General features: G+C 41.1%; 1 protein-coding gene across 4 annotated transcripts in view; it reads right to left on the bottom strand.

The window, feature by feature from the left end:
* dock3 (dedicator of cytokinesis 3) overlaps window positions 1–24,257 on the bottom strand; it is a 980,202-nt gene that overhangs the window by 585,771 nt on the left and 370,174 nt on the right. For all 4 annotated transcript variants that reach the window (XM_043708482.2, XM_043708483.2, XM_043708484.2 and 1 more), the window contains exon 7: window positions 14,579–14,663. In XM_043708482.2, coding sequence (XP_043564417.1) covers window positions 14,579–14,663 — 85 coding nt within the window. The remainder of the gene's footprint in view (window positions 1–14,578; window positions 14,664–24,257) is intronic.

Genomic DNA, 24,257 nt, shown 5'->3' on the forward strand with positions numbered 1-24,257 from the left:
CAGCATCTCATATTTTGATCCCGCCACAACTGACTCACCATTGCCAATGTCAATCAAATGTTTGGATTGAATGTCCAAGGCCAACAGCAACTCTGGCTGTTTTCCTAAACACGTTTATTGAAACGATTCATTAAAGATCTTTAGCTTCAAGTATACAGAATGGCTGTCATTCGTATTCTCTGATATATCAGAATCACGTTTTTGTACAGAAAACAAATGTGGCTGAAATGCCTCAATTAACCTTGGCTTTGAACCATCATGAACATCAGAGGCAGGACTACATCACTAACACCGAAGTCCTCAAAAGAATCAATCTGCCCAGGACTGAATGCATTCTCTTGTGAGATCAAATGGACTGAGCAAGACATCAGGCTGGGCTTTGAGGAACCCAGAATGCCATAAGCAGTATTTTATAGAAATCAACACTCTGGTAAGCAAAATTGAGGTGCACTTCACAAATGCTTTGAAGAAAAGCTGAAAAGACTGGCTGAGTTGGAGCAGGAGGCTGGACCATGTTGCGCAACAAGCAGGAAAGCAAACTGCAAGTTTAAAACAAACTGATGCAAAGTTACTAAACAAAGACAGAGACAACAGAGTGACTTTGCCTACACCACAGCTCTTCCAAATTAGGAGTTCCTGTGCCCCACATGCTGACGATCCTGCAAATCAAGAATGAGGCTCTTCAGTCACAACAATCAGCCAAATGGACTTACAATGATCTTCACAAGGAATTTGCATCACTGGTAGGTATTTTTAATCAAACTTGTGAAATCATATAAGTCAAACCTTTAATAACTGTTCAGGGATTGAAAGAAACAACAAAAGAAAACCTTACACATGGAAAAAAAGCAGCAATAACTCTGTCTGGAATGAACAAAGACAAGGGCAGACTTATACAGGAATTGAAAATAATTAGCCGTGTCTGATAAAAGGAGGAGTGAAGATTACATAAACAAAATTGCTTTGACTGCTTGTTAAACTAAACGCTAAGGATTACACTGCAGAAATATTTAAGAAATTATCATAGGCAAGTTGTGTCTTCAAACAGACAGTTAAGGCCCAATGGAACAAGGACCAAAGAAGGTTCTTCTGATAAGTAGCCAAGTTGCAAACATGCAGTAATTTAGATGAAAGTGCTTAAAGAATCATCAATATAACACACAGATCCAAAGGACGAAAATCTATATTAGAATCGAGCATCAGAACTCCACCTTAGCAGAACATCTAAGAACAACAGAATACAAGATCAAATTCTGGATACCTCCAGAGACAAATATGATTGGCTGAAATCCTGGGCCAGCTTTCTTCAATTGGGTCATAGCTAATTTGGTTTGTGAGGCTTAATTTGCTTACTTGAGAGATCTTATTTTGGTTGCTACATGCAACAAAGTTTAATTCATTGTTTCAGCGCTTGATTGTCTCTGAGATTTCTTAATAAAGAGCCGATTTAAAGGTAACTTATGTTGATTTATCCACTACTATCTGTTCAGATGTGTTATGACACATCACTGTAGCAGGTGGGACATGATTCTCGGCATACTAGTCGAGATGTGGGGACACCTTATTGTTTCTTTTTAATTCCTTCAAGACATTTTTTTCCACTAATTCACAACTAAATTTGTATATCGCCAAATCATGTTTACAACAGTTTCGAATAAATAATACTAAAGTTCAGGACACTCTGAACATCTACTGAATAACTGTGATATGTTTTTATTTTCCCTATTTGCATTCCTTTCAGAATTTCTTTTTAATCCATTGTTCTTCCCATTTCTGCAGCTATTACTGAACTGAAAATCTGCATTGTATGCTAGAATATTACACTTAAGCTACCTACACAATCCCAACACAAATAAATATCTAGTAGACTTCAAACATTTTTATCTAATTTATTTTTGGAACAAATCTATCACACTGCAAAGTGTCACATTTAAAGCAGGTTCCTTTCGTCACATGGTCAAATATCTGCTACAAACAGTCAATAACAGCTAAAGAATGATTTGGAGATGCCGGTGTTGGACTGCAGTGTGCAAAGTTAAAAATCACACAACATCAGGTTATAGTCCAACAGGTTTACTTGGAAGCACTAGCTTTTGGAGCGCTGCTCCTTCATCAGGTGGTTGTGGAGAATAAGATTGCAAGACACAGAATTTATAGCAAAATTTTACAGTGTGATGTATTTGAAATTATATATTGAAAAGGACCTGGATTGTTTGTTAAATCCCTCATCTTTTAGAATGACCATGTTGGTTTCAGTTCTTGCAGATGTAAATCGCAAGGGAACTTTAACAATTGGTGTCATGTCAGCCCAGATAATGTATTTAAGGATGAGCTTCCCTTTGTGAGGCTGTCTGTGCCACAATGGTAAGAAGGATTTACAGAATCTTACATGGATAATTTCAGTTACATCACACTGTAAACTTTTGCTATAAATTCTGTGTCTTACAATCTTATTTTCCACAACCACCTGATGAAGGAGCAGCACTCCGAAAGCTAGTGCTTCTAATTAAACCTGTTGGACTATAACCAGGTGTTGTGTGATTTTTTTTAACAGCTAAAGAAAATTGCAAACAAAAATAATTTCTGAGAATTTTCTTCAGTTTCCACTGATCTCCCCTCTCGCAAATCACTCGGATTTACATGTTGCTGACAAATTAACTTTTGTCAAACAAAATTTCTCTTGACTTCCAAATAACTATTCAAAGTGTATCAAGAGTAACCACTTTATCAACAGGAAGTAACTAATCGACAGTCTAAAAGTCAAATATAGCTGAACCATAATAGCCCAAGACTTTTAATCACACCCCAGAGACTAAACTACTCATGTGCAAAGAGAGTGAAGATCAGCATATTTCTGTTACTGTTGAACTAATTTTAATTTTGTTTTCTGCTTCCTAGTACTGGTAGTGTGTCAATCACACTTAGATTGCCAATCTGCTCCTATCTTTCTTCCAAAGGTACTGATCTTCATGCTTCTAGTTGGCAATTCAGAGTTTGATCCTTCAAAAATATGGAGCATAGCTGAACTCAGTACAGTTCTAGTACAGCAGGCTAGTTGGAGTAAGTTATGCCCACTTCTGCAGCAGTCAGTTTGCTTTGCTGTGAGATCTAAATGTCCAACAGCACAGTAGGACACTGAGCACTTTGTTGCAACATAGGGTTAAGGTGGAAGTTGCTTCAGAGATTAGGGTGTCAGGTAACTGATGGAGTCCTTATCAGAGGTTGAAACACTTGGGTGTGGTTGGTGTCAGGGAAAGTAGGTGTTTGGGGACATAACGCTGGGGTTGGAGGAGGTTCAGTGGAGTTTGAGAAGTATAGCAGCAGAGGGAGAAGGGGTGAGATTGTGTTGATTTAGGGTGGCTGTCAGGGTTCCAGGGGATAGGGGAGATGCAATCGGCACATGGTAAATTGGAAGGATCAACATAATAGTTATCCAGGAATTAGACTACATTTTTAATTATTTAACTTTTCCTGAATGACTATTAAAGTAATGAAAGTAAAAATTTCTGAATTGTTCGTCTTTAATGGATTCTTTTGGAGGGCTCCAGATCCAGTGGTATTATTCCTTAGAATCTTCACTTTTCTGTTAATGTGCAACACCAATATATGCTGCTCCAACAAGTATCGAGCTACTGGAACTTCTGAGCCAAAGTTAACCTTTTGTTTAACCTAACTCTTATAGTACCATTTAATCAAACATTAAACTTCACAGCAAAGTGCATTTGGGGTAAAGAGCTGTGAACAACTGGTCATAGATTAGACTTAGAGTTATAGAGTCATAGAGATACACAGCATGGATACAGACCCTTCAGTCCAACTCGTCCATGCTGACCAGATATCCCAACCTAATCTAGTCCCAATTGCCAGTAACTGGCCCATAAATCTCTAAACCCTTCCTATTCATATACCCTCCAGATGCCTTTTAAATGTTGCAATTGTACTAGCTTCCACCACTACCTCTGGCAGCTCATTCCATACACGTACCACCCTCTGTGTGAAAAAGTTGCCCCTTAGGTCTCTTTTATATCATTCCCCTCCCACTTAAATTGAAACAAAAACAAAGTGCTGGAGAAACTCAGTAGGACTGGGAGGTTGTGTGGAGAGAGAGCAAAGTTTTGATTGCATTGACCCTTCATAAAGAACTTAAATGCATTTGGGTAATGCATTGCAATAAGAATATTCATAGCTTACTGAAATTAAATAGGGCTTTTGTGGAGCCTTTCGGTATACGTAAGACAGGAATTTTTTAAAAAACTTTTTTTTCATGAGAATAGGCCAGCATCCTTAAATTGGTCTTAGTACTGAACCACTATAGGTACACCGATGGTGCTGTTAGGAAAGGAGTTACAGGATAATGACCTGTGGTGATGATGAAAGAACGGAAATATAGTTTCAAGCGAGTCTTTGGAGGGGAATTTGTAGGTGATGATGCTTCCATATATCTCTTGCTCTTATCCTTGTCTTTCTAGGACCGGTCATGGGTATAGAAGATTTTGATGGAATTTTCTGATTGTCCTTACATTCTCTTTGGGTACTTGCAATAAATTTTGCCAAATTGATACAAACCTTTTTTTTGTATCAGGAGAGGAACAAACAATATTATTACACATCTGGTAGTTGCTTAAAAACATAGATAATTACTCATAAGTAATTTTATAAACTCCATTTAAATAAATGGGGCTGTGATTTCAGATGTTGGGAAACAGGCATGGACTTTAGCACATTATCTGAAGTGGCAACTGCATCAAATGGCTATTGTGATGTTCAAAAATCATTCCTAAACATTATGACATAAAGACATCGCTGAACCTAAATACACGCAGTTTACTGAAGAAGAAAATCAGATGGACGAAAAGGGGGCACAACATAGCCTTAGCTGTGAAGATTAGGGCAAATTCAAAGAGGTTCTTTAAGCATATTAAAGGAAAAAGAAAAACAAGAGAGAGAACAAGACTCCTCAACGACCAAAGTGGACATATATGTGTAGAACTGCAGGAAATGGGCAAGGTTCTCAATGATATTTCTCCTCTGTGTTTACCATGCAGAAACACAAGAAGACTTGGGAGCTTGGGGAAGTTATTGATCATATTCTGAGGACAGAGTTTCCTGAAGAAGGGCTTTTGCCCAAAACATTGATCTTCCTGCTCCTCAGATGCTGCCTGACTTGCTGTGCTTTACCAGCACCACTCTAATCTTGACTCTAATCTCCAGCATCTGCAGTACCCACTTCCGCCTATATCTTGGGGGCATTCTATATCACAGTAGAGGAGGTGTTGGATGTATTAGAATGTATGAAGGTGGAAAAATCTCCTGGTCCTGACCAGATATATCTAAGCACACTGCAAGAGACTAGGGAAGAAATTGCTGGGGCCCTGGTTGATATTTTTGCATCATCATTAGCAATGGGGGGAGGTCCGGAAGACTGAAGGATAGCGAATGTTGTGCCCTTACTCAAGAACTGGGAACTATAGAGCAGCAAGCCTAACATTTGTGGTCAGTAAGCTAATTGAGAAGATTCTCAGGGATTAGATATACATGCATTTGGAAAAACAGGGTTTGATTAGGAATAGTCGGCATGGCTTTTTGCATGGGAGATCATGCCTTACAAATTTGTCAGAGCTCTTTGATGAAGTGACCAGGAAGGTTGACAAGGGCAGAGTGGTAGACCGTGTCTACATGAATTTTAGTAAGACTGTTGATAGGGTTCCACATTGTAGGCTGCTCTGGAATGTTAGGTTGCATGGAATCCAGGTGGAGCTGGCAAATTGGATAGACAATTGGCTTGATGGTAGGAAACAGAGTGTAATCATTTAAGGATGCTTGTCGGACTGGAAGCCTGTGATTAGTGGAATGCCTCAGGGGTAAGTGTTGGGCCCATTGCTGTTGGTTATCTATATCAATGACTTGGATGAGAATATACAAGGCATGAATAGTAAGTTTGCTGATGACACTAAAATAGGTGGACAGTGAGGAAGGTTATCAGAAATTGCAGCAGGACTTTAATCAGCTGGGGAAGTGGGTGAAGAAATAGCAAGTGGAGTTTAATATCAATAAGCATGAGATACTCATTTTGGAAAGTCAAATCAAGGTAGGAGTTTCAATGTGAATGGTAGGGCCTTAAGGAGTGTAGGGGAATGTAGAGACTTTGGAGTTGAGGTGCATGATTTTCTGAAAGTGAAGTCACAGGTACACAGGGCAGTGAAGAATGCTTTTGGTACAGTGGCCTTCATCAGTCAGGGCACTGAGTATAAAAGTTGGGAAGTTAAGTTGCAGTTGTACAGGGTGCTGGTGAGGCCACACTTGGAGTATTGTATTCAGTCTTGGTCACCTTGATACTGGAAGGATGTTATTACACTGGAAAGAGTGCAGAAAAAACTTACAAGGATGTTGATAGGACTTAAGGGTCTGAGTTACAGGGAGAGGTTGGACAAACTGGGATTTTTTTCATGAGAGCATAGGTGACTGAGGGGGGATCTTATAGAAGTGTACAAGATCATAAGAGGCATGGATAGGGTGAATGCACTCAGTCTTTTTCCCAAGGTTGGGGAATCGAGGACTGGAGGGAATCAGTTTAAGGTTAGAGGGGAAAGAATAAAAGGGAACCTGAGGGACAACTTTATTTTACACAGAGGGTGGTACGCATGTGGAATGAGCTGCCAGTGGAAGTGGTTGAGGCAGGCACATTAACAACAGTTAAATGGCATTTGGACAAATACATGGTTAGGAACGCTTTAGAAGGACATGAGCCAATTACAGGGAAATGGGGTTAGCGTTGATGGACATTTTGATCGGCATGGACCAGATTGGGCCAAGGGTCTGTCTCCGTGCTGTAGGACTATATGACCAGCAGAACAGAAACAAAAATGTGTTGCTGGAAAAGGGCAGCAGGTCAGGCAGCATCCAGGGAACAGGAGAATCGACGTTTCGGGCATAAGCCCTTCTTCAGGAAGGGCTTCCTGAAGAAGGGCTTATGCCCGAAACGTCGATTCTCCTGTTCCCTGGATGCTGCCTGACCTGCTGCGCTTTTCCAGCAACACATTTTCAGCTCTGATCTCCAGCATCTGCAGACCTCACTTTTTCCCAGCAGAACAGAAACACTAACTGCATCAGCAGCAACTGAATAGGTGACAAGGTAAATTAAGAAAGGTAAAATTGCAAGAAGTAATCACTTCAAAGTACCCTTACAGCATGAATGTTTAACAAACCAGTATAAAATAGTAGGAAGCTGACAGAAGAACAGGCTATTCCGCCACTTGATTGGATATTTTAATTTCAGTCCCAACTATATGCCTTTGCTCTCTGACTCAAACTATAAATAGTCTAATGGATCAATAACTTCAGGTTACCTTTGTAAGGAATGCACAGGCTTAAGGAGATTTAAGAGACCACATAATGCATAGCATAGACCTTTACTTTTATTTAAAAGACTATCTACTGCATTTAATTCTGGGCACCACATTCAGTGACCATAAACTGGTTTTGTAGTGGTTGCAACACAGATCATTAGAACACTAAAGAGTCAAATTATGAGGACTGGGTGCCTCAAATAAAGATTCAGGAATTAAATAAAAAAATTGAGGTCTTTACGATGATTGAGAGTTGAGAGGAACTATCTTGTCTAGTGAAGAGAACAGAATAAAATTCATAACCATTAAAATTTTATGATTTGGAGATGCCGGTGTTGGACTGGGGTGTAAAAAGTTAAAAATCACATAACACCAAGTTATTGTCCAACAGGTTTAATTGGAAGCACACTAGCTTTCGGAGTGTCACTCCTTCATCAGGTAATAGTATCACCTGAAGAAGGAGTGACGCTCCAAAAGATAGTGTGCTTCCAATTAAACCTGTTGGACTACAACCTGGTGTTGTGTGATTTTTAACATAAAAATTTTAGACAGGCTATTCCAGAATGACACAAGTAAGCCTTTTCCATATAAAGCGTAATGTAAATCTAGAACTCTCTTCCCCAAAACATTGAGGGTGGTCCATCAACAATTTCAAAACTGAGACAGATACAAATTTTAAGTAGGCAAAGGTAAATGAAGTTATGATACAAATCAGCCATGATTAACAGAATGTTGTTATTGGTTTCCAAGATTGAATAGCCAGCCTGTGCCTTTGTCAGCAGTATAAATATGAAAAACTAAAGACTGGAAATAGAGCATCTGACCTATAGGATTATTAAAAGTAAAGAAAAAGTTAACAGAGAATATCATTTTAAATTAAACTAAGAATACAGCTGAACGACAGGAGGTTCAAACCACAAAATGGTATATTTATGGCTAAAAACTTCACACAAAGAGTAATCGATATATGACACTAATGTCCAGATAAGAGTAACCAAGACAAAAAAGCTGAATTATTTAAGAAATAATTGATGCTACAATAAGAAGAGTAGCAATTAAATCTCTCAGGATAGATAAATCAACCAAAAAGGCTCTCCAACTAAGAATACAGCTAAACGACACAGGTTCAAACCACAAACGGTATATTTATGGCTAAAGACTTCACACAAAGAGTAATCGATATATGACACTAATGTCCAGCTAAGAGTAACCAAGGCAATTAAAAAAGCTCTCCCATCTATAATTAATTTATGAACAATTTCGGCAATGTAAAATCTGTTTCATTTTACATTCCATTCTGTAATATTTCACCCTACAACAGATGTATTGAAATTCCCAACGTGAGGTGATGCATTTCTGAGTCCCCTATTTTCATTTTAATAGCTTATACATAATGTGCTGAGGTTGTACAGATTATTGTGTTGAGGTTAAGCACATTAAAGAGACAGACAGTCGGTCTTCCTTCTATATTCAGTTTCATTGCTTGGGTCCATACGTTAGACTGACATTGAAACTCAGAGAAATTAAAGCTTCCACTTCTGAAAGAGTCATAAGTCGCACATGGCACTATCACTCAAAACACATCTTTTATGTGACTGTGCCATATGGAGGCTACTGCCCCCAAATTTAAAAAAAATCCTGTTGTTACATGGTAGATATCTAACTGTTCCTGAGTTGGCACAAGTAGGATAAGGGTTATTTCTCCAAGTTGAAGCATTAGTATTTTAATAAACGATATCAGAAATGTTAGAGAGCAGCAATTACTACAATAAAGAATAAATGGTACAGTGTAATTAATAGAAGAAAATAAACCTGGCTTTTTGAAGTAATGACATTTATGGTGTCTATAAATGTTATTCTGCATAAATCCCATTATTACTTGTTACAAAGCCATATTTGTACTTGTCAGGCAGGGAGCAAGTGGTTGAGCAAGGGAACCATGGTTTATTAAAGAAGTTGAATCTCTTGTCAAGAGGAATGAGAAGGCTTATGCAAGATGAGACGTGAAATCTCAGTTAGAGTACTTGAGAATTACGAGTTAACCAGGAAGGACCTAAAGACAGAGCTAAGAAGAGCCAGGAGGGGACATGAGAAGTATTTGACAGGTAGGATCAAGGAAAACCCTGAAGCTTTCTATAGGTAGGTCAGGAATAAAAGAATGACTAGGGTAAGATTAGGGCCAGTCAAGGACAGTAGTGGGAAGTTGTCCATGGAGTCCGAGCAGATAGGAGAGGCGCTAAATGAATATTTTTCATCAGTATTCACACAGGAAAAAAAAAATGATGTCAAAGAGAATACTGAGATACAGGCTATTAGACTAGATGGGATTAAGGTTCATAAGGAGGAGGTGTTACCGATTCTGGAAAATGTGAAAATAGGTAAGACCCCTGGGCTGGATGGGATTTATCCTAGGATTCTCTGGGAAGCTGGGGGGGGAGATTGCAGAGCCTTTGGCTTTGATCTTTATGTTGTCATTGTTTACAGGAATAGTGTCAGAAAACTGGAGGATAGCAAATGCTGTCCCTTGTTCAAAAAGGGGAGTAAGGACAATTCTGGTGATTATACTTCAGTCAGCCTTACTTTGGTTGTGGATAAAGTGTTGGAAAGGATTATATGTGATATGATTTATAATCATCTAGAAAGGAATAAGTTGATTAGGGATAATCAACATGGTTTTGTGAAGACAAGGTCATGCCTCACAAAACTTATTGAGTTCTTTGAGAAGGTGACCAAACAGGTGGATGAGGGTAAAGCGTTTGATGTGATGTATATGGATTTCAGAAAAGCATTTGACAAGGTTCACTATGGCAGGCTATTGCACAAAATACGGAGGCATGGGATTGAAGGAGATTTAGCAGTCTGGACTAGAAATTGACTAGTTATAAGAAGACAAAGGATGGTAGTCGATAGGAAATGTTCATCGTGGAGTTCAGTTACCAGTGGTATACCGCAAGGATCTGTTTTGGGGGCAGTGCTGTTTGTCATGGACCTGGATAAGGGCAGAGAAAGATGCATTCGTAAATTTGCGGATGACACTAAAGTTAGAGTTGTGGACAATGAGGAAGGATGTTGCAGGTTGCAGAAGGACATAGATAAGCTGCAGAGATGGGCCAAGAGGTGTCAAATGGGGTGTAATGTGGAAAAGTATGAGGCGGTTCACTTTGGAAGGAGTAACAGGAATACAGAGTACTGGGCTAATGGTAAGATTCTTGGTAGTGTGGATGAGCAAAGAGATCTCGGTGTCAATGTGCATAGATCCCTCAAAGTTGCCACCCAGGTTGATAGGGTTGTTAATAGGGCATATGGAGTGTTAGCTTTTATTGGTAGAGGGACTGAGTTTTATCACGCTGCAGCTGTACAAAACTTTGGTGCGGCCACACTTGGAGTATTGCGTACAGTTCTGGTTGCCTCATAGGAAAGATGTGGAAGCTTCGGAAAGGGTGCAAAGGAGATTTACTTGGATATTGCCTGGTATTGAGGGAAGGTCCTATGAGGAAAGGCTATGGGACTTGAGGTTGTTTTCATTAGAGAGAGGAAGGTTGAGAAGTGACTTAATAGAGACATACAAGATGATCAGAGGATTAGATAGGGTAGACAGTGAGAGCGTTTTCCTCAGATGGTGATGGCTAGCATGAGGGGACATAGCTTTAAAGTGAAAAGTGATAAATATAGGACAGATATCAGAGGTAGGTTCTTTACTCAGAGAGTAGTAAGGGCAAGGAACACCCTGCCTGCAACAGTAGCAGAGTTGCCAACTTTAAGGACATTTAAATAGTCATTGGAAAAACATATGGATGATAATGGAATAGCGTAGGTTAGATGGGCTTCAGATTGGTTTCACAGGTCAGCGCAACATCGAGAGCCGAAGGGCCTGTACTGCGCTGTAATGTTCTATGTTCTATGACAAGCTAAACAGAGGCCAGCCAGAAAATTTCTAGAAGCATGGCACTCATCCATCGACTCCATCAACAAACACATAGATCTACACCCAATATATCGGCCATTACCAGACTGGCAACCAGAAGCAGCCGGAATGGAACCAAATAAATTGGAGAAGACACAGCATAGCAGCACTTCACAGGAAGCTCCAAAGCACTGAATAGGTCACATCAAGAAGGGACGAAATGTCTGCAAATCAACTTCCCAGCTCGGTGACCGGACCCACAACCATGGCTTTCCGCTCTCACCTTAAACCTATACCCTGCAGTTTTAGACTCCCCCTACCCTAGGAAAAAGCCTATGGCTATTCGTCCAATGCATGCCCCTCATTATTTTATCAACCTCTGTAAGGTTACTCCTCAGCCTCTGATGCTCCAGGGAAAATTGCTCAGCCTATCCAGTCTCTCTCAATAGCACAAGCCTTCCAAACCCAGCAACATGCTAGTAAACCTTTTCTGAAACCTTTCAAGTTTCACAACATCTTTCCGATAGATATTAAATGCAGTATTCTAATAGTGGCCTAACCAATGTCTTGTACAGCTGCAACATGACTTTCCAACTCCTATATTTAATGCACTGATCGATAAAGGCAAATGTCTCAAATATCTTCCTCACTATTCTGTTTCCCTGTGAATTCACTTTCAAGGAACAATGTACCTGTTCGCCAAGGTCTCTTTGTTTGGCAACACTTCCCAGGATTCTATCATTAAGTATGTAAGCCCTGCCCTGACTTGCTTTAGCAAAATACAACACTTTACACTTCTTCTAAATTTAACTCCACCTGCCACTTCTTGACCCATCAGCCTATCTGATCAAGGTCCCATTCTGCTGAGATAACATTCTTCACTGTCCACTACACCTCCAATTTTGGGGTCACCTGCAAACTTACTAATCATTCCTCCTCTGTTGATACTCAAAGCATTTATATAAATGACGAAAAGCAATGGACTTAGGACCGATCCTTGCGGCACATCGCTGGTCACAGGCCTCTGGTCTGAAAAACAACTTTCCACCTCCACCTTCTGTCTCCTACCTTCGAGCCAAGTTTTTAAATATAAATGGCTAGCTTTCCCTGTATTCCATGTTATCAAACTTAGATAACCAGTCAACCATGTGGAACCTTGCCAAACAGCTTACTGAAGTCCATTTGAAAACATCTGCCACTCTGCTTTCATCAGTCTTCTTTGTCACTTCTTCAAAAACTCAATCAAGTTTGTGACACATTATTTGCCACGCACAAAGCCATATTGACTATCCTTAATCAATCCTTGCCTTTTTAAATACATGTAAATCCTGTCCCTTAGAATCCTCTCCAACAAATTGCCTGCCACTGATGTCAGACTCGCAGGTCTATGGATCCCTGGTTTATCCCTACGTCCTTTCTTAAATAATGGTAATATCTTCACCAATCTCCAGTCTTCCAGCACCTCACCAATGGCTATCTTAGTAAGGGGCCCAGTAAACACATCCTCAGCTTCCCACAAAGTTCTGGGACACATCTGATCAGGTCCCAGGGATTTATCCACCTTCATGCATTTTAAGACATCTAGCATATCCTCCTCTGTAATATGGACACGTTTCCAGATCTCACTATTTACTTCTTCAAGTTCTCTAGCTTCCATATTGTTCTCCATGGTAAATACTGACACAAAATACTCATCTAGCATCTCACCCATCTCCTGTCATTCCACACATAGATGGTCTTGTTGACCTATAACAGGCCCTATTCTCTCCCTGGTTACTCTTTTGTCCTTAACGTATTTGTAGAATCTCTATGCATTATCTTTAACTTTTTTTGCCCTCCTGATTTCCGAGTATACTCCTACTGCCCTTATACGCTGGTCGGGATTCATTCGATCCCTAGTGTCTATGCCTGTCATATGTTACCTTTTTTTTTAAAAGAATCTCAATTTTTCTAGTCATCCAGCATTCCCGACACCCACTAGCTTTGCCCTTCTCCATAACAGGAACATACTGTCTCTGGACTCTTGTTATCTAAATTTTGAAAGTCTCCCATAATCCAACAACCCCGTTACCTGCGAATAACCTGTTCCAATAACTTTTGAAAGTCTTTGCCAAATACCATCAAAATTGGCCTTACTCCAACTTAGAGCTTTAACTTTTAGATCAGGTCTATACTCTTCCATAACTATTTTAAAACTAATAGAATCACTGGTCCCAAAGTACTCTCACACTGACACCCTCTGTCACTTGCCCTGCCTTATTTTCCAAGAGAAGATCAAGTTTTGCTCCCTCTCTAATGGGTACATTCACATTTTGAACAAGAAAATTTTCTTGTACACACTTAAGAAATTCCTCTTCATCCAAGGCCTTAACACAACAGTCCCAGTTTATGTTTGGAAAGTTACAAATTACATTAACAACCATTACAACCCTATTATTCTTACTGTGAACTCCTTAGAAATTTGCTTCTCAATTTCCCACTGATAATTGGGGTGCCTATAGTATAATCAATAGAAAATGAGGACTGCAGATGCTGAAGATCAGAGTTGAGTGTGTGATGCTGATAAGCAGAGCAGGTCAGGCAGCATCTGAGGAGCAGAAGAATCAAGGTTTCGGGTATAAGCCCTGATGAGCAATTCTCCTGCTCCTCAGATGATGCCTGACCTGCTGTGCTTTTCCAGCACCACACTCTCAACTGCCGAGAATACAATTCCAATATGGTTATCATCCCTTTCCTATTTCTCAGTTTCACTTATATAACTTCACTGGTCATACTGCCAGGAATATTGTCCCTAAGTACAGCTATAAGAATACTGCCAGGAATATCCTCCCTAAGTTAACCTTAACCAAAAATGCCACTCACACTCCTCTCTTGCCTCCTTCTTTCCACCCTTTCTATGGCATCAATATCTTGGAACATTAAGCTGCCAATCCTGCCTTTCCCTAAGCCAAGTTTCTGTAATTATCGGGAGTTATTTGTAGTCTTGATAGTTTTTAGCCATTTGTCAAAAACTGCTATAGAAATAGGAATGAAAATAAAGAATCAGAATATCCCAATGCTGAAATTTCCGATTAAGCCTCATAGTACTGAAGCACTGCAGAATGCTTTACATTCTTGCATTGACTTCAGCCACACAAGCTTGTGACATGTAGATATTTTTAAATTCTCATATTACTGTCAATAATGTACTAATCCGAAGACACACTTTTCAAAATGTTACAAGAAGCTTACTGGGCAAGCGGAGTTGGTAAATTGGTAGTTTTTGGCTTTTCCACAGGTGCAACTTCGATGCTGCACATAAACAAACATTATACCACTGAGCACTTACTAGTTTGTAGAGATCTGCCACACTTATCTGTTCTGGATCAACCATTTCAAAGTCCTTTCTGGGAACTAGGTCCATGCCCATCTGTCTGATGAATCAGAGAAAACTGTATTAGAGTACATGCAGCAAATAATGTACATTTAAACCAAGATACTTTACAGTCATCTGTGATTCAAGAATGAACAATAATTAATATGGCACTAATCTTTTACTTACTGTGCATGACTTTAATAGTGGTGATAGGTAACACAGACAAAAGTATAGTTTGACTATGTCTTACCTTCTGTAAACGGAAGCCCTCCTAAATGCTACTGTCCATGTCTTAACTCAATAATTCCTATTTATCTATCACACTTGCTAACTGACTACCGGCTCCTGGTCAAGCCACCTTGTTTTTAAATGATGTACCCAAAAGCCTTACCCCTCTCCATCTCTGTAAAATCTTCAGCACCATAACTCTTAAGCTATCTATGCTCATCTAATACTGGTTTTGTGACCATACCCAATTTTAATCACCCTACAACAGATAGGAATCCCTTTAGTTGTTTAAACTTTCGAACAATCTGTCAGTCTAAGCCCTAGAATTTCCTCATGAAATCTCTCTACTTCTTTATTTTGTACCTCTCCTGTAAGATACTCTTTAAAACATTCATCTTTGACTCAGCCATTGATCATCTAATCTAATATTGCTTCATGTCATAGACTTAGAGTCAGACAGCATGGAAACAGATTCTTCGATCTAACCGTGCATGCCGAACATAACCCCAAAGTAAAGTAGTCCCACCTGCTCCTGGCCCATATTCTCTAAACCTTTTTGATTCACATATCTATCCAAATGTCCTTTAAATGTTGTATTGTACATGCATCCACCATTTCCTCAGGAAGTTCATTCCACATGTGAGACACGCTCAATGTAAAAAAACTTGCTCATGTCTTTTCAAATCTTCCTCCTCTGACCTTAAAAATGTGCCTCTAGTCTTGAAATCCCCCATCCTACAGAAAAGACAACCACTATTAACTCAATGTATATCTCTCATTATTTTATAAACTTCTATTAGATGGCCTCTCAACCTCCTACGCTCCAGTAAAATGGTGCCAGCTGATCCAGCCTCTCTTCACAACTCAAACCATCCATATCTGGCAACATCCTGCATGGTTGGATCGAAGGATCTGTTTCCATGCTGTGTGACTGAGTCTATGACATGAAGCAATATTAGATTAGATGATCAATGACTGAGTCAAAGATGAATGTTTTAAGGAGTATATTACAGGAGGGATGCAAAATAAAGAAGTGGAGAGATTTCATGAGGAAATTCGAGGGCTTAGACTGACAGATCGTTCGAAACCCTCTCCAGCTTGATAATATCCTTTGTATAACTGGGCGACCAGAACTGGACACAGTATTCCAGAAGAGGCCTCACCAATGTCCTGTACAACCTCAATGTGACTTCCCAACTCCTATATTCAAACTGAGTATTGAAGGCAAGTGTGCCAAATACCTTTTAACCAACCTGTCTACATGCAAATTTCAAGGAATTATGTACCTGAACTCCTAGGTCCCTCTGCTCTACAACACTACCCAAGACCCTACCAAAATGCAATACCTCGCATTTATCCAGATTGAATTCTATCTGCCATTTTTCAGCCCATTGACCTATTTAATCAAGATTCCTTTATAATCTTAGAAAACCTTCTTCACTGTCTACAGTACCACCAATGTTGGTGTCATCGGCAAACTTATTCACCATGCCTTCTATTTTAGCGAGTTTTGAGAAGATTTGTAGCTCAGGTTGAGGTTTTGGATGTAGGTTTGCTCGCTGAGCTGGAAGGTTCTTTACCCTACTAGTAACATCTTCAGTGGGCCTCAGGTGAAACAATGCTGAAAATTCCTGCTTTCTATTTATATGTTTGGGCTTCTTTGGGTTGGTGATGCCATTTCCTATGGTGATGTTATTTCCTATGGTGAAGTCACTTCCTGTTCCTTTTCTCAGGGGGTGGTAGTTGGGATCTAACTCAATGTGTTTGTTGATAGAGTTCTGGTTGGAATGCCATGCTTCTAGAAATTCTCATGCATGTCTTTGTTTGGCTTGTCCGAGGATAGATGTGATGTCCCAGTCGAAGTGGTGTCCTTCCTCATCCATATGTGAGGATACTAGTGAGAGAGGGTCATGTCTTTTTGTGGCTAGTTGGTGTTCATGTATCCTGACCCTCTCTCACTAGTATCCTCACATACATCACTTCGACTAGGATAACACATCCATCCTAGGACAAGCCAAACAAAGCCACGCACGAGAATTCCTAGAAGCATGGCATTCCAACCGGAACTCTATTAACAAACACATCGAGTTAGACCCCATCTACCACCCCCTGAGAAAAGGAACAGGAAGTGACTTCACCACAGGAAATGGCATCACCAACCCAAAGAAACCCAAACATATAAATAGAAAGTAGGAATGTTCAGCATTGCTTCACCTGAGGCCCACTGAAGATGTTACCTAGTAGGGTAATGAAACGTCTGGAAATGAACCTTCCAGCTCAATGAGCAAACTTACATCCAATGCCTTCTATATTCTTATCCAATTCATTTACGTAAATGACAAACAAAAGAGGACCCAGAACCAAAGCCTGTGGCACACCACTGGTCGCAGGCCTCCAGTCCGAAAAGCAACCCTCCACTATTATTCTGTCTTCTGCTATTCAGCCAATTATGTATCAAATTGGTAAGCTCACCCTGAATCCCATGTGACCTAACTTTATTAATTAGTCTACCATGCGGAACCTTGTCAAAGGCTTTACTAAAATTCGAATAAACAAAATCTACTGCTCTGCCATCATTCTTTTTGGCAACTTCCTTAGAAAAACTCATCAAGTTTGAGAGACACCATTTTCCTTGCACAAAACCATGCTGACTATCCTTAATCACTTTTTGCCTCTCTAAATATCCATAAATCCTATATTTTATAATCACTTCCAACAATTTACCCACAACCAAAGTCAGACTCACAGGTCTATAATTCCACGGTTTCTCCTTACAAACCTTCTTAAACAAAGGTAGTAGCTCCCTTTGTCCTGTCCAGGAGCAGCAGGAGACAGAACTGAGGTGATGTTGGGCCCAGGATTTTGCCGGGAAGGTAAGTGAACCATATAAATACTTACCTTCAAAGCCTGTGGTCGTTTTCCTGTCCGGAAGCAGTGGGAGACAGAGCGGAGGTGACATTTGGACCAGGAGGTTGCCGGGAATAAGGACTTAGTATATATTTGGGCAGCAGCTAAACCCGAGATACGACACGTGTAGTATCTCCCTCCCTCCTGCCCCCTCCTCTAACCAAAAGAAAAGGACTCTGTAAGGTAAGGTTTTTTCTTTTCTTTTATATATTTAAATGCATTGTTTGGTATTAGTTAGTTGAGTTACAGTTAAGGCTGACAATGGCAGGGGACGTCAGACTCGTGGCATGTACCTTTTGCTTGATGTGGGACTCAGGGACTTGGCTAATGTCCCTGACTCTTACACTAGCAAGAAGTGTGTCCAGCTGCAGCTCTTGTTTGATGGCATGATGGCTCTGGAGCTGGGGATGGACTTACTGTGGAGCATCCGAGATGCTGAGGAAGTCGTGAATCGCACGTTTTGTAAAGTGGTCACACTGCAAATTAGAATTGCTGAGTGAGACAGAAATGGGTAACCAAAAAGCAGAGAAAGAGTAGGAAGGCAGTGCAGATGTCCCCTGCAGTCATCTCCCTCCAAAACAGGTATACCGTTTTGGATACTGTTAGGGGAGATGGCTCACCAGGGGAGGGCAGCAGTTGCCAGGATCACGGCACAGTGGCAGATTCTGCTGTTGAGAAGGGTGGGAAAAAGACTCATAGGGCCATAGTCATAGGGGATACTATTGTAACTGCAGTAGATAGACAGTTCTGTGGCTGAAAACAGGACTCCCGGATGACATGTTGCCTCCGAGGTGCTGGGTCAGGGATGTCGCAGATTGGCTGCAGATCATTCTGAAAGACGAGGATGAACAGCTGTTGTCATGGTGCATATAAGCACCGATGATATAAGTAAAAAACAAGATGAGGTCCTGAAAGCAAAATTCAGGGAGCTAGGAGAGAAGTTAAAGAGGAGGACCTCAAAAGGTACTGATCTCAGGATTGCTACCAGTGCCACGTGCTAGCCAGGGTAGAAATGAAAGAATAGGCAGGATGAACACGTTGGTTGAGGGATGGTGTAAGAGGGAGGGGTTCAGACTTGTCAGACATTGGGACCGGTTCTGGGGAAGATAGGACTATTATAAATTGGATGGTTTACACCTGAATCAGACTAGAACTAATGTCCTTGGGGGAGTTTTTGCTACTGTTGTTGGGGATGGTTTAATCTAATGTGGCAGGGGGCTGGGAACCAGAAGACTAGCAGACAGTGAGGTGAAAACTAGAGACTAAAAAGAAACAGGATCATGAAGTTAGGATTACCAAGGGGAAGAGTAGGCAGACAGCAGATGAACGCAAAGGAACTGGTGGTCTGAGTGCATGTGGTTTAATGCAAAGGGTATAGTGGGTAAGGCAGACAAACTTAGGGTTTGGATTGGTGCCTGGGAATATGATGTTATTGCGATCACAGAGATTTGGTTGAAGGAAGGGCATGATTGGCAACTAAGTGTTCCAGGATATAGAAGCTTCAGACAGGACAGGGAGGGAAGTAAAAAGGGAGGAGTTGCATTGCTTTACAGCGATGACATTATGGTTGTGCTAATGGAGGGCTTGAGCAGTAAGGCATTATGGATAGAGCTGCGAAATAAGAAGGGTGCAGTTACATTGTTGGGGCTGTACTTCAGGCCTCCCAACAGTGAGCGTGAGGTAGAAGAACAAACAGGTAAACAGATTATGGAAAAGTGTAGAGGCAACAGGGTGGTGGTGTTGGGAGATTTTAATTTTCCCAACATTGACTGGGATACACTTTGTGTCAGAGATCTGGATGGGGCAGAATTCGTAAGGATCATCAGGAAAGTGTTTGAGAGCAGTATGTCAATAGTCCAACTAGGGAAGGGGCCATATTGGACCTGGTGTTGGGGAATGAGCCAGGCCAGGTGGTAGAAGTTGCAGTGGGGGATTTCTTTGGGAGTAGTGACCACAATTCTCTAAGTTTTAGAATACTCTTACACAAAGATGAGAGTGGTCCTAAGGGAACTGTACTAAACTGGGCCAAGGCCAATTATATCAAAATTCCGCAGGAGCTGAGAAAGTCCACATTTGATACGTGGGAGGCTTTCAAAGATAGGTTGAAGATAGTGCAGGATAGGCATGTGATAGGAAAGGCAAGATTCGTGAACCATGGATGACAGGAGACATTGTGCAACTAGCCAAGAGGAAAAGGGAAGTGAACATAAGATTCAGGCAGCTAAGAACAGAACAGGCTTTGGAGATATACCAGGAGAATAGGACAAATCTTAAAAGAGGAATCAAGTGGGCTAAAAGGGGTCACGAAATAAGTTTAGCGAGTAGAATTAAGGAGCATCCTAAGGCCTTTTATTCTTATATAAGAAGCAAGAGGGTAACTAGAGAAAGGATTGGTCCACTAAAGGATAAGGAAGGAAGGTTGTGTGTCAAACCTGAGAAAATAGGTGAGATTCTCAATGATTACTTTACATCAGTGTTCACTGAGGAGAGAGTCATGATGAATGTTGAGATTAGAGATAGAAGTTTGTTTACTGTGGATCATGTTGACATAAGGAGGGAAGATGTGTAGGCTAAAGGATATTAAGGTGGACAAATCTCAGGACCGGATGGGATCTATCCAGGTTGCTGAGGGAGGCGAGAGAGAAAATAGCTGGGGCCCTGACAAATACCTTTGTAGCATCCTTAAACACAGATGAAGTGCCAGAGGACTGTGCTCACGTTGTTCCCCTGTACAGACCAGTCAGCCTGACGTCAGTGGTGGGAAAGTTGCTAGAGAAGGTACTGAAGATAGGATCTATATATATTTGGAAGAGAACGGGCTTATCAGTGATAGGCAACATGGTTTTGGGTGGGGAGATCGTGCCTTACCAACTTAATAGGAGTTCTTTGAGGAAGTGACCAGGTTGATAGATGAAGGAAGGGCTGCAGATATCATATAAGTGGACTTTAGTAAGGCGTTTGATAAGGTTCCCCATGGTAAACTAATGGAGAAAGTGAAGTTGCAAGGTTTGCAGAGTGTTCTAGCTACGTGGATAAAGAACTGGTTGAGCAACAGGAGACAGAGAGTAGGGGTTTCTTGAAATGGAGAAAAGTGACCACTGGTGTTCCACAGGGATCAATGCTGGGGCCACAGTTGTTTATGATATACATAAATGATCTGGAAGAGGGCATTAGTGGTCTGATCAGTAAGTTTGCAGATTACATAAAGAATGGTGGAGTAGCAGAAAGCATAGGGGACTGTCAAAGAATACAGGAGAATATAGATCAACTGGAGAGTTGGGCGGAAAAGTGCCGGATAGAGTTCAATCCGGACAAATGTGAGATGATGCATTTTGGAAGGTCTAATTATAGAGCGAACCATACTGTAAACAGAAGAACCTTGGGATGAGCGGAGGGATCTGAGAGTTCAGGTCCATTGTACCCTGAAGGTGGCTGCATAGGTGGATAGAGTGGACAAGAAGGCATATGGTATGCTTGCCTTCATCGGCCAGGGTATTGAGTAAAAGAGCTGGCAGATCATGCTAAAAGTGTATAAGACTTTGGTTCGGCCACATTTAGAATACTGTGCACAGTTCTGGTCACCACATTACCAAAAGAATGTGGACACTTTGGAGAGGGTGCATAGAAGGTTTACGAGGATGTTGCCTGGGATGGAAGGTGCTAGCTATGAAGAAAGGTTGAGTAGGTTAGGATTATTTTCATTAGAAAATAGGAGATTGAGGGGGGACCTGATTGAGATCTACGAAATCATGAAGGGTATAGATAGGGTGGATAGAGATAAGCTTTTTCCTAGGGTGGGGGATTCAATAACGAGAGGTCACGCGTTCAAAGTGACAGGAGAGAAGTTTAAGGGGGATACATGCGTAAAGTACTTTACACAGAGGGTGGTAGGTGTCTGGAATGGGTTGCCAGCAAAGGCAGCAGCAGGCATGGTAGATTCATTTAATGTGCGTCTGGACAGATGCATGAGTCGGTGGGGAGCAGACGGATACAGATCCTTAGGAATTGGGCAATAGATTTAGACAATGGATATGGATCGGCACAGACTTGATCCTGGGCTGTAAATTTTCTTTGTTATTTAAGGTAGATTAGTCACTCTTCAGTCTTTAGACACCTCACCTGTAGTTATAGATGATGCAAATATTTCTGCAAGGCATCTCATAATTTCCCCTCTTCCCATAACGTTCTAGGGTACGTCAGACCAGGTCCTGGAGATTCATCCACCTTTGCATTCTCTAAGACCTCGCCCTCACCTCCTTCCACCTATCGTATTCCCAGCGCCCCACCCCAAATTCCCTCCCCCTCTACCTTTTATCTCAGCCTCATTCCTGAAGAAGGGCTTATGCCCGAAACGTCGATTCTCCTGCTCCTCGGATGCTGCCTCGGATGTGCTTTTCCAGCACCACATTTTTCAATTCTCTAAGACCTCCCAAGCTTCCTCTACTGTAATGTGAACTGTTTCTAAAACATCAAAGTTTATTTCTGTGCATTCTCTAGACTCCAGTTCTTTCTCCACAGTAAAAATTGATGTGAAATATTAATTTTCTTTCTCTCCCATTTCCTGGGCCTCAACACAAAGACGGCCACCTTGATCTTTAAGAGGCTCTACCCTCTCTCTAGTTACCTTCTTGCTTTTAACTTTATCTATCAATGCTGTCTCATATCCCCTCTTTGCCTTCCTGATTCCTCTCTTAAGAATGCCCTGACACTCTTTATATTGATTAAGAGATACAATTAAACCATGTTATCTATATCTAAAACATGATTCTCTTTTATTCTTGACTAGAACCTCAATATCTTTATTCATCCATTGTTCCTTAATCTTACCAGCCTTACCTTTCGTTCTAACAGGAACAACATGCCTCAGAACTCTTATCATCGCACTCCAGAATGCCTCTCACTTGTCAGACATGCCTTTTATCTGCAAACAGTCTACTCCAATTAAATTTTGAAAGTTGATTCATAACATTAAAATTTGCCTGACACCAATTAAACACTACAATTTTTATGAAAGGCTTAAACTTTTCCATCGGATAAGGTGAGGACCACAGATGCTGGAGATCAGAGTCGAAGAGTGTGGTGCTGGAAAAGCACAGCCAGTCAGGCATCCGAGGAGCAGGGGAATCAATGTTTCGAGCATAAGCTCCTCATCAGGAATGAGGCTGGTGGCTTAAGGGGACTGAGAGATAAATTGGTGTGTGTGTGTGTGTGCGTGTGAGAGAGAGCGAGTGAGTGAGTGAGAGAGAGACACACCAGCTGGGAATGCGATAGGTAGATGAAGGTTGGGGTGAAGGTGATAGGTCGGAGAGGAGGGTGGGGCAGATAGGTAGGAAGGAAGATGGACAAGTAGGACAGTGCCGAGTTGGAAGATTGGATCTGGGAAAGGGGTGGGGTGGGGGGGTGGGGTGGGGGAAATGAGGAAATTGGTGAAATCTACATTGATCCTTTGTGATTGGAGGGTCCCAAAGCAGAAGATGAGGTGTTCCTGCCTGGAGGAGGAATGCCTCATCTGCTGCCTTGGGACCCTCCAACTACATGGAATCAATGTGGATTTCACTAGTTTTCTCATTTCCCCATGCCCCATCTTATCCCAGATCCAACCTTCCAACATGGCACCACCCTCTTGAACTGTCCAACCTGTCCATCTTCCTTCCCACCTATCTGCTCCACCTTCTTCTCCGACCTATCACCTTCACCGCCACCTTCATCTACCTTCAAGCTACCTTCCCTCCCTTTATCTCTCAGCCCCTTAGGGCACTACCCTCCTTCCTGATGAAGAACTTATGCTTGAAATGTCAATTCTCCTGCTCCTCAGATGCTGCCTGACCGGTCGTGCTTTTCCAGCACCATGCTCTTCGACTTAAGACTTTTCCACAACCATTTTGAAACTAATAGAATTATGATTGCTAGACCCAAAGTATTCCCCCACTTTTACTTCAGTCACCTGCCCTGCCTTCTTGCCCAAAAGATGATCTAATTTTGCTACTTCTCTAGTAGGAACATCTACATATTGATAAAGAAAATTTTCTTGAACACATTTGACAAATTCTTCACCATCCAAACATTTAACACTATGCTAGCCCCTGTCAATGTTTGGAAAATTAAAATCCCCCTTATTACAACCTTATTATGCTTATGTATATCTGAGAACTCCCTATACATTTGTTTCTCAATATCCCTTTTAGTATTGGGGAGCCTATAGAACAATCCCATCAAAGTGAACTTTCTTTTCTTATTTGTCATTTCTACCCATACATTTTCAGTGGACGATTTTTCAGAAATATCTTCCCTAGTTGCAGTAGTAATGTATTTCTTTATCAAAAGGCCACCCTCCTTCCACTTTCTTGCCTCCTTTTCTATCCTTCCTGTGGCATCTAAAACCCAGAATATTAAGCTGTCAGTTTTGTCCATCTCTCAGCTAGGTTTCCGTAATAGCGGTGATATTCAATCCCATGTTCTTAAACATGCCCTCAGTTCATCAGCTTTACCTGCAAAACCCCTTGCATTGAAATAAATG

The sequence above is a fragment of the Chiloscyllium plagiosum genome, unplaced genomic scaffold (genome assembly GCF_037043375.1).
Source record: "Chiloscyllium plagiosum isolate Xiang-an unplaced genomic scaffold, Cpla_swu_hap1 HiC_scaffold_14, whole genome shotgun sequence".
Lineage (NCBI taxonomy): Eukaryota > Metazoa > Chordata > Chondrichthyes > Orectolobiformes > Hemiscylliidae > Chiloscyllium > Chiloscyllium plagiosum.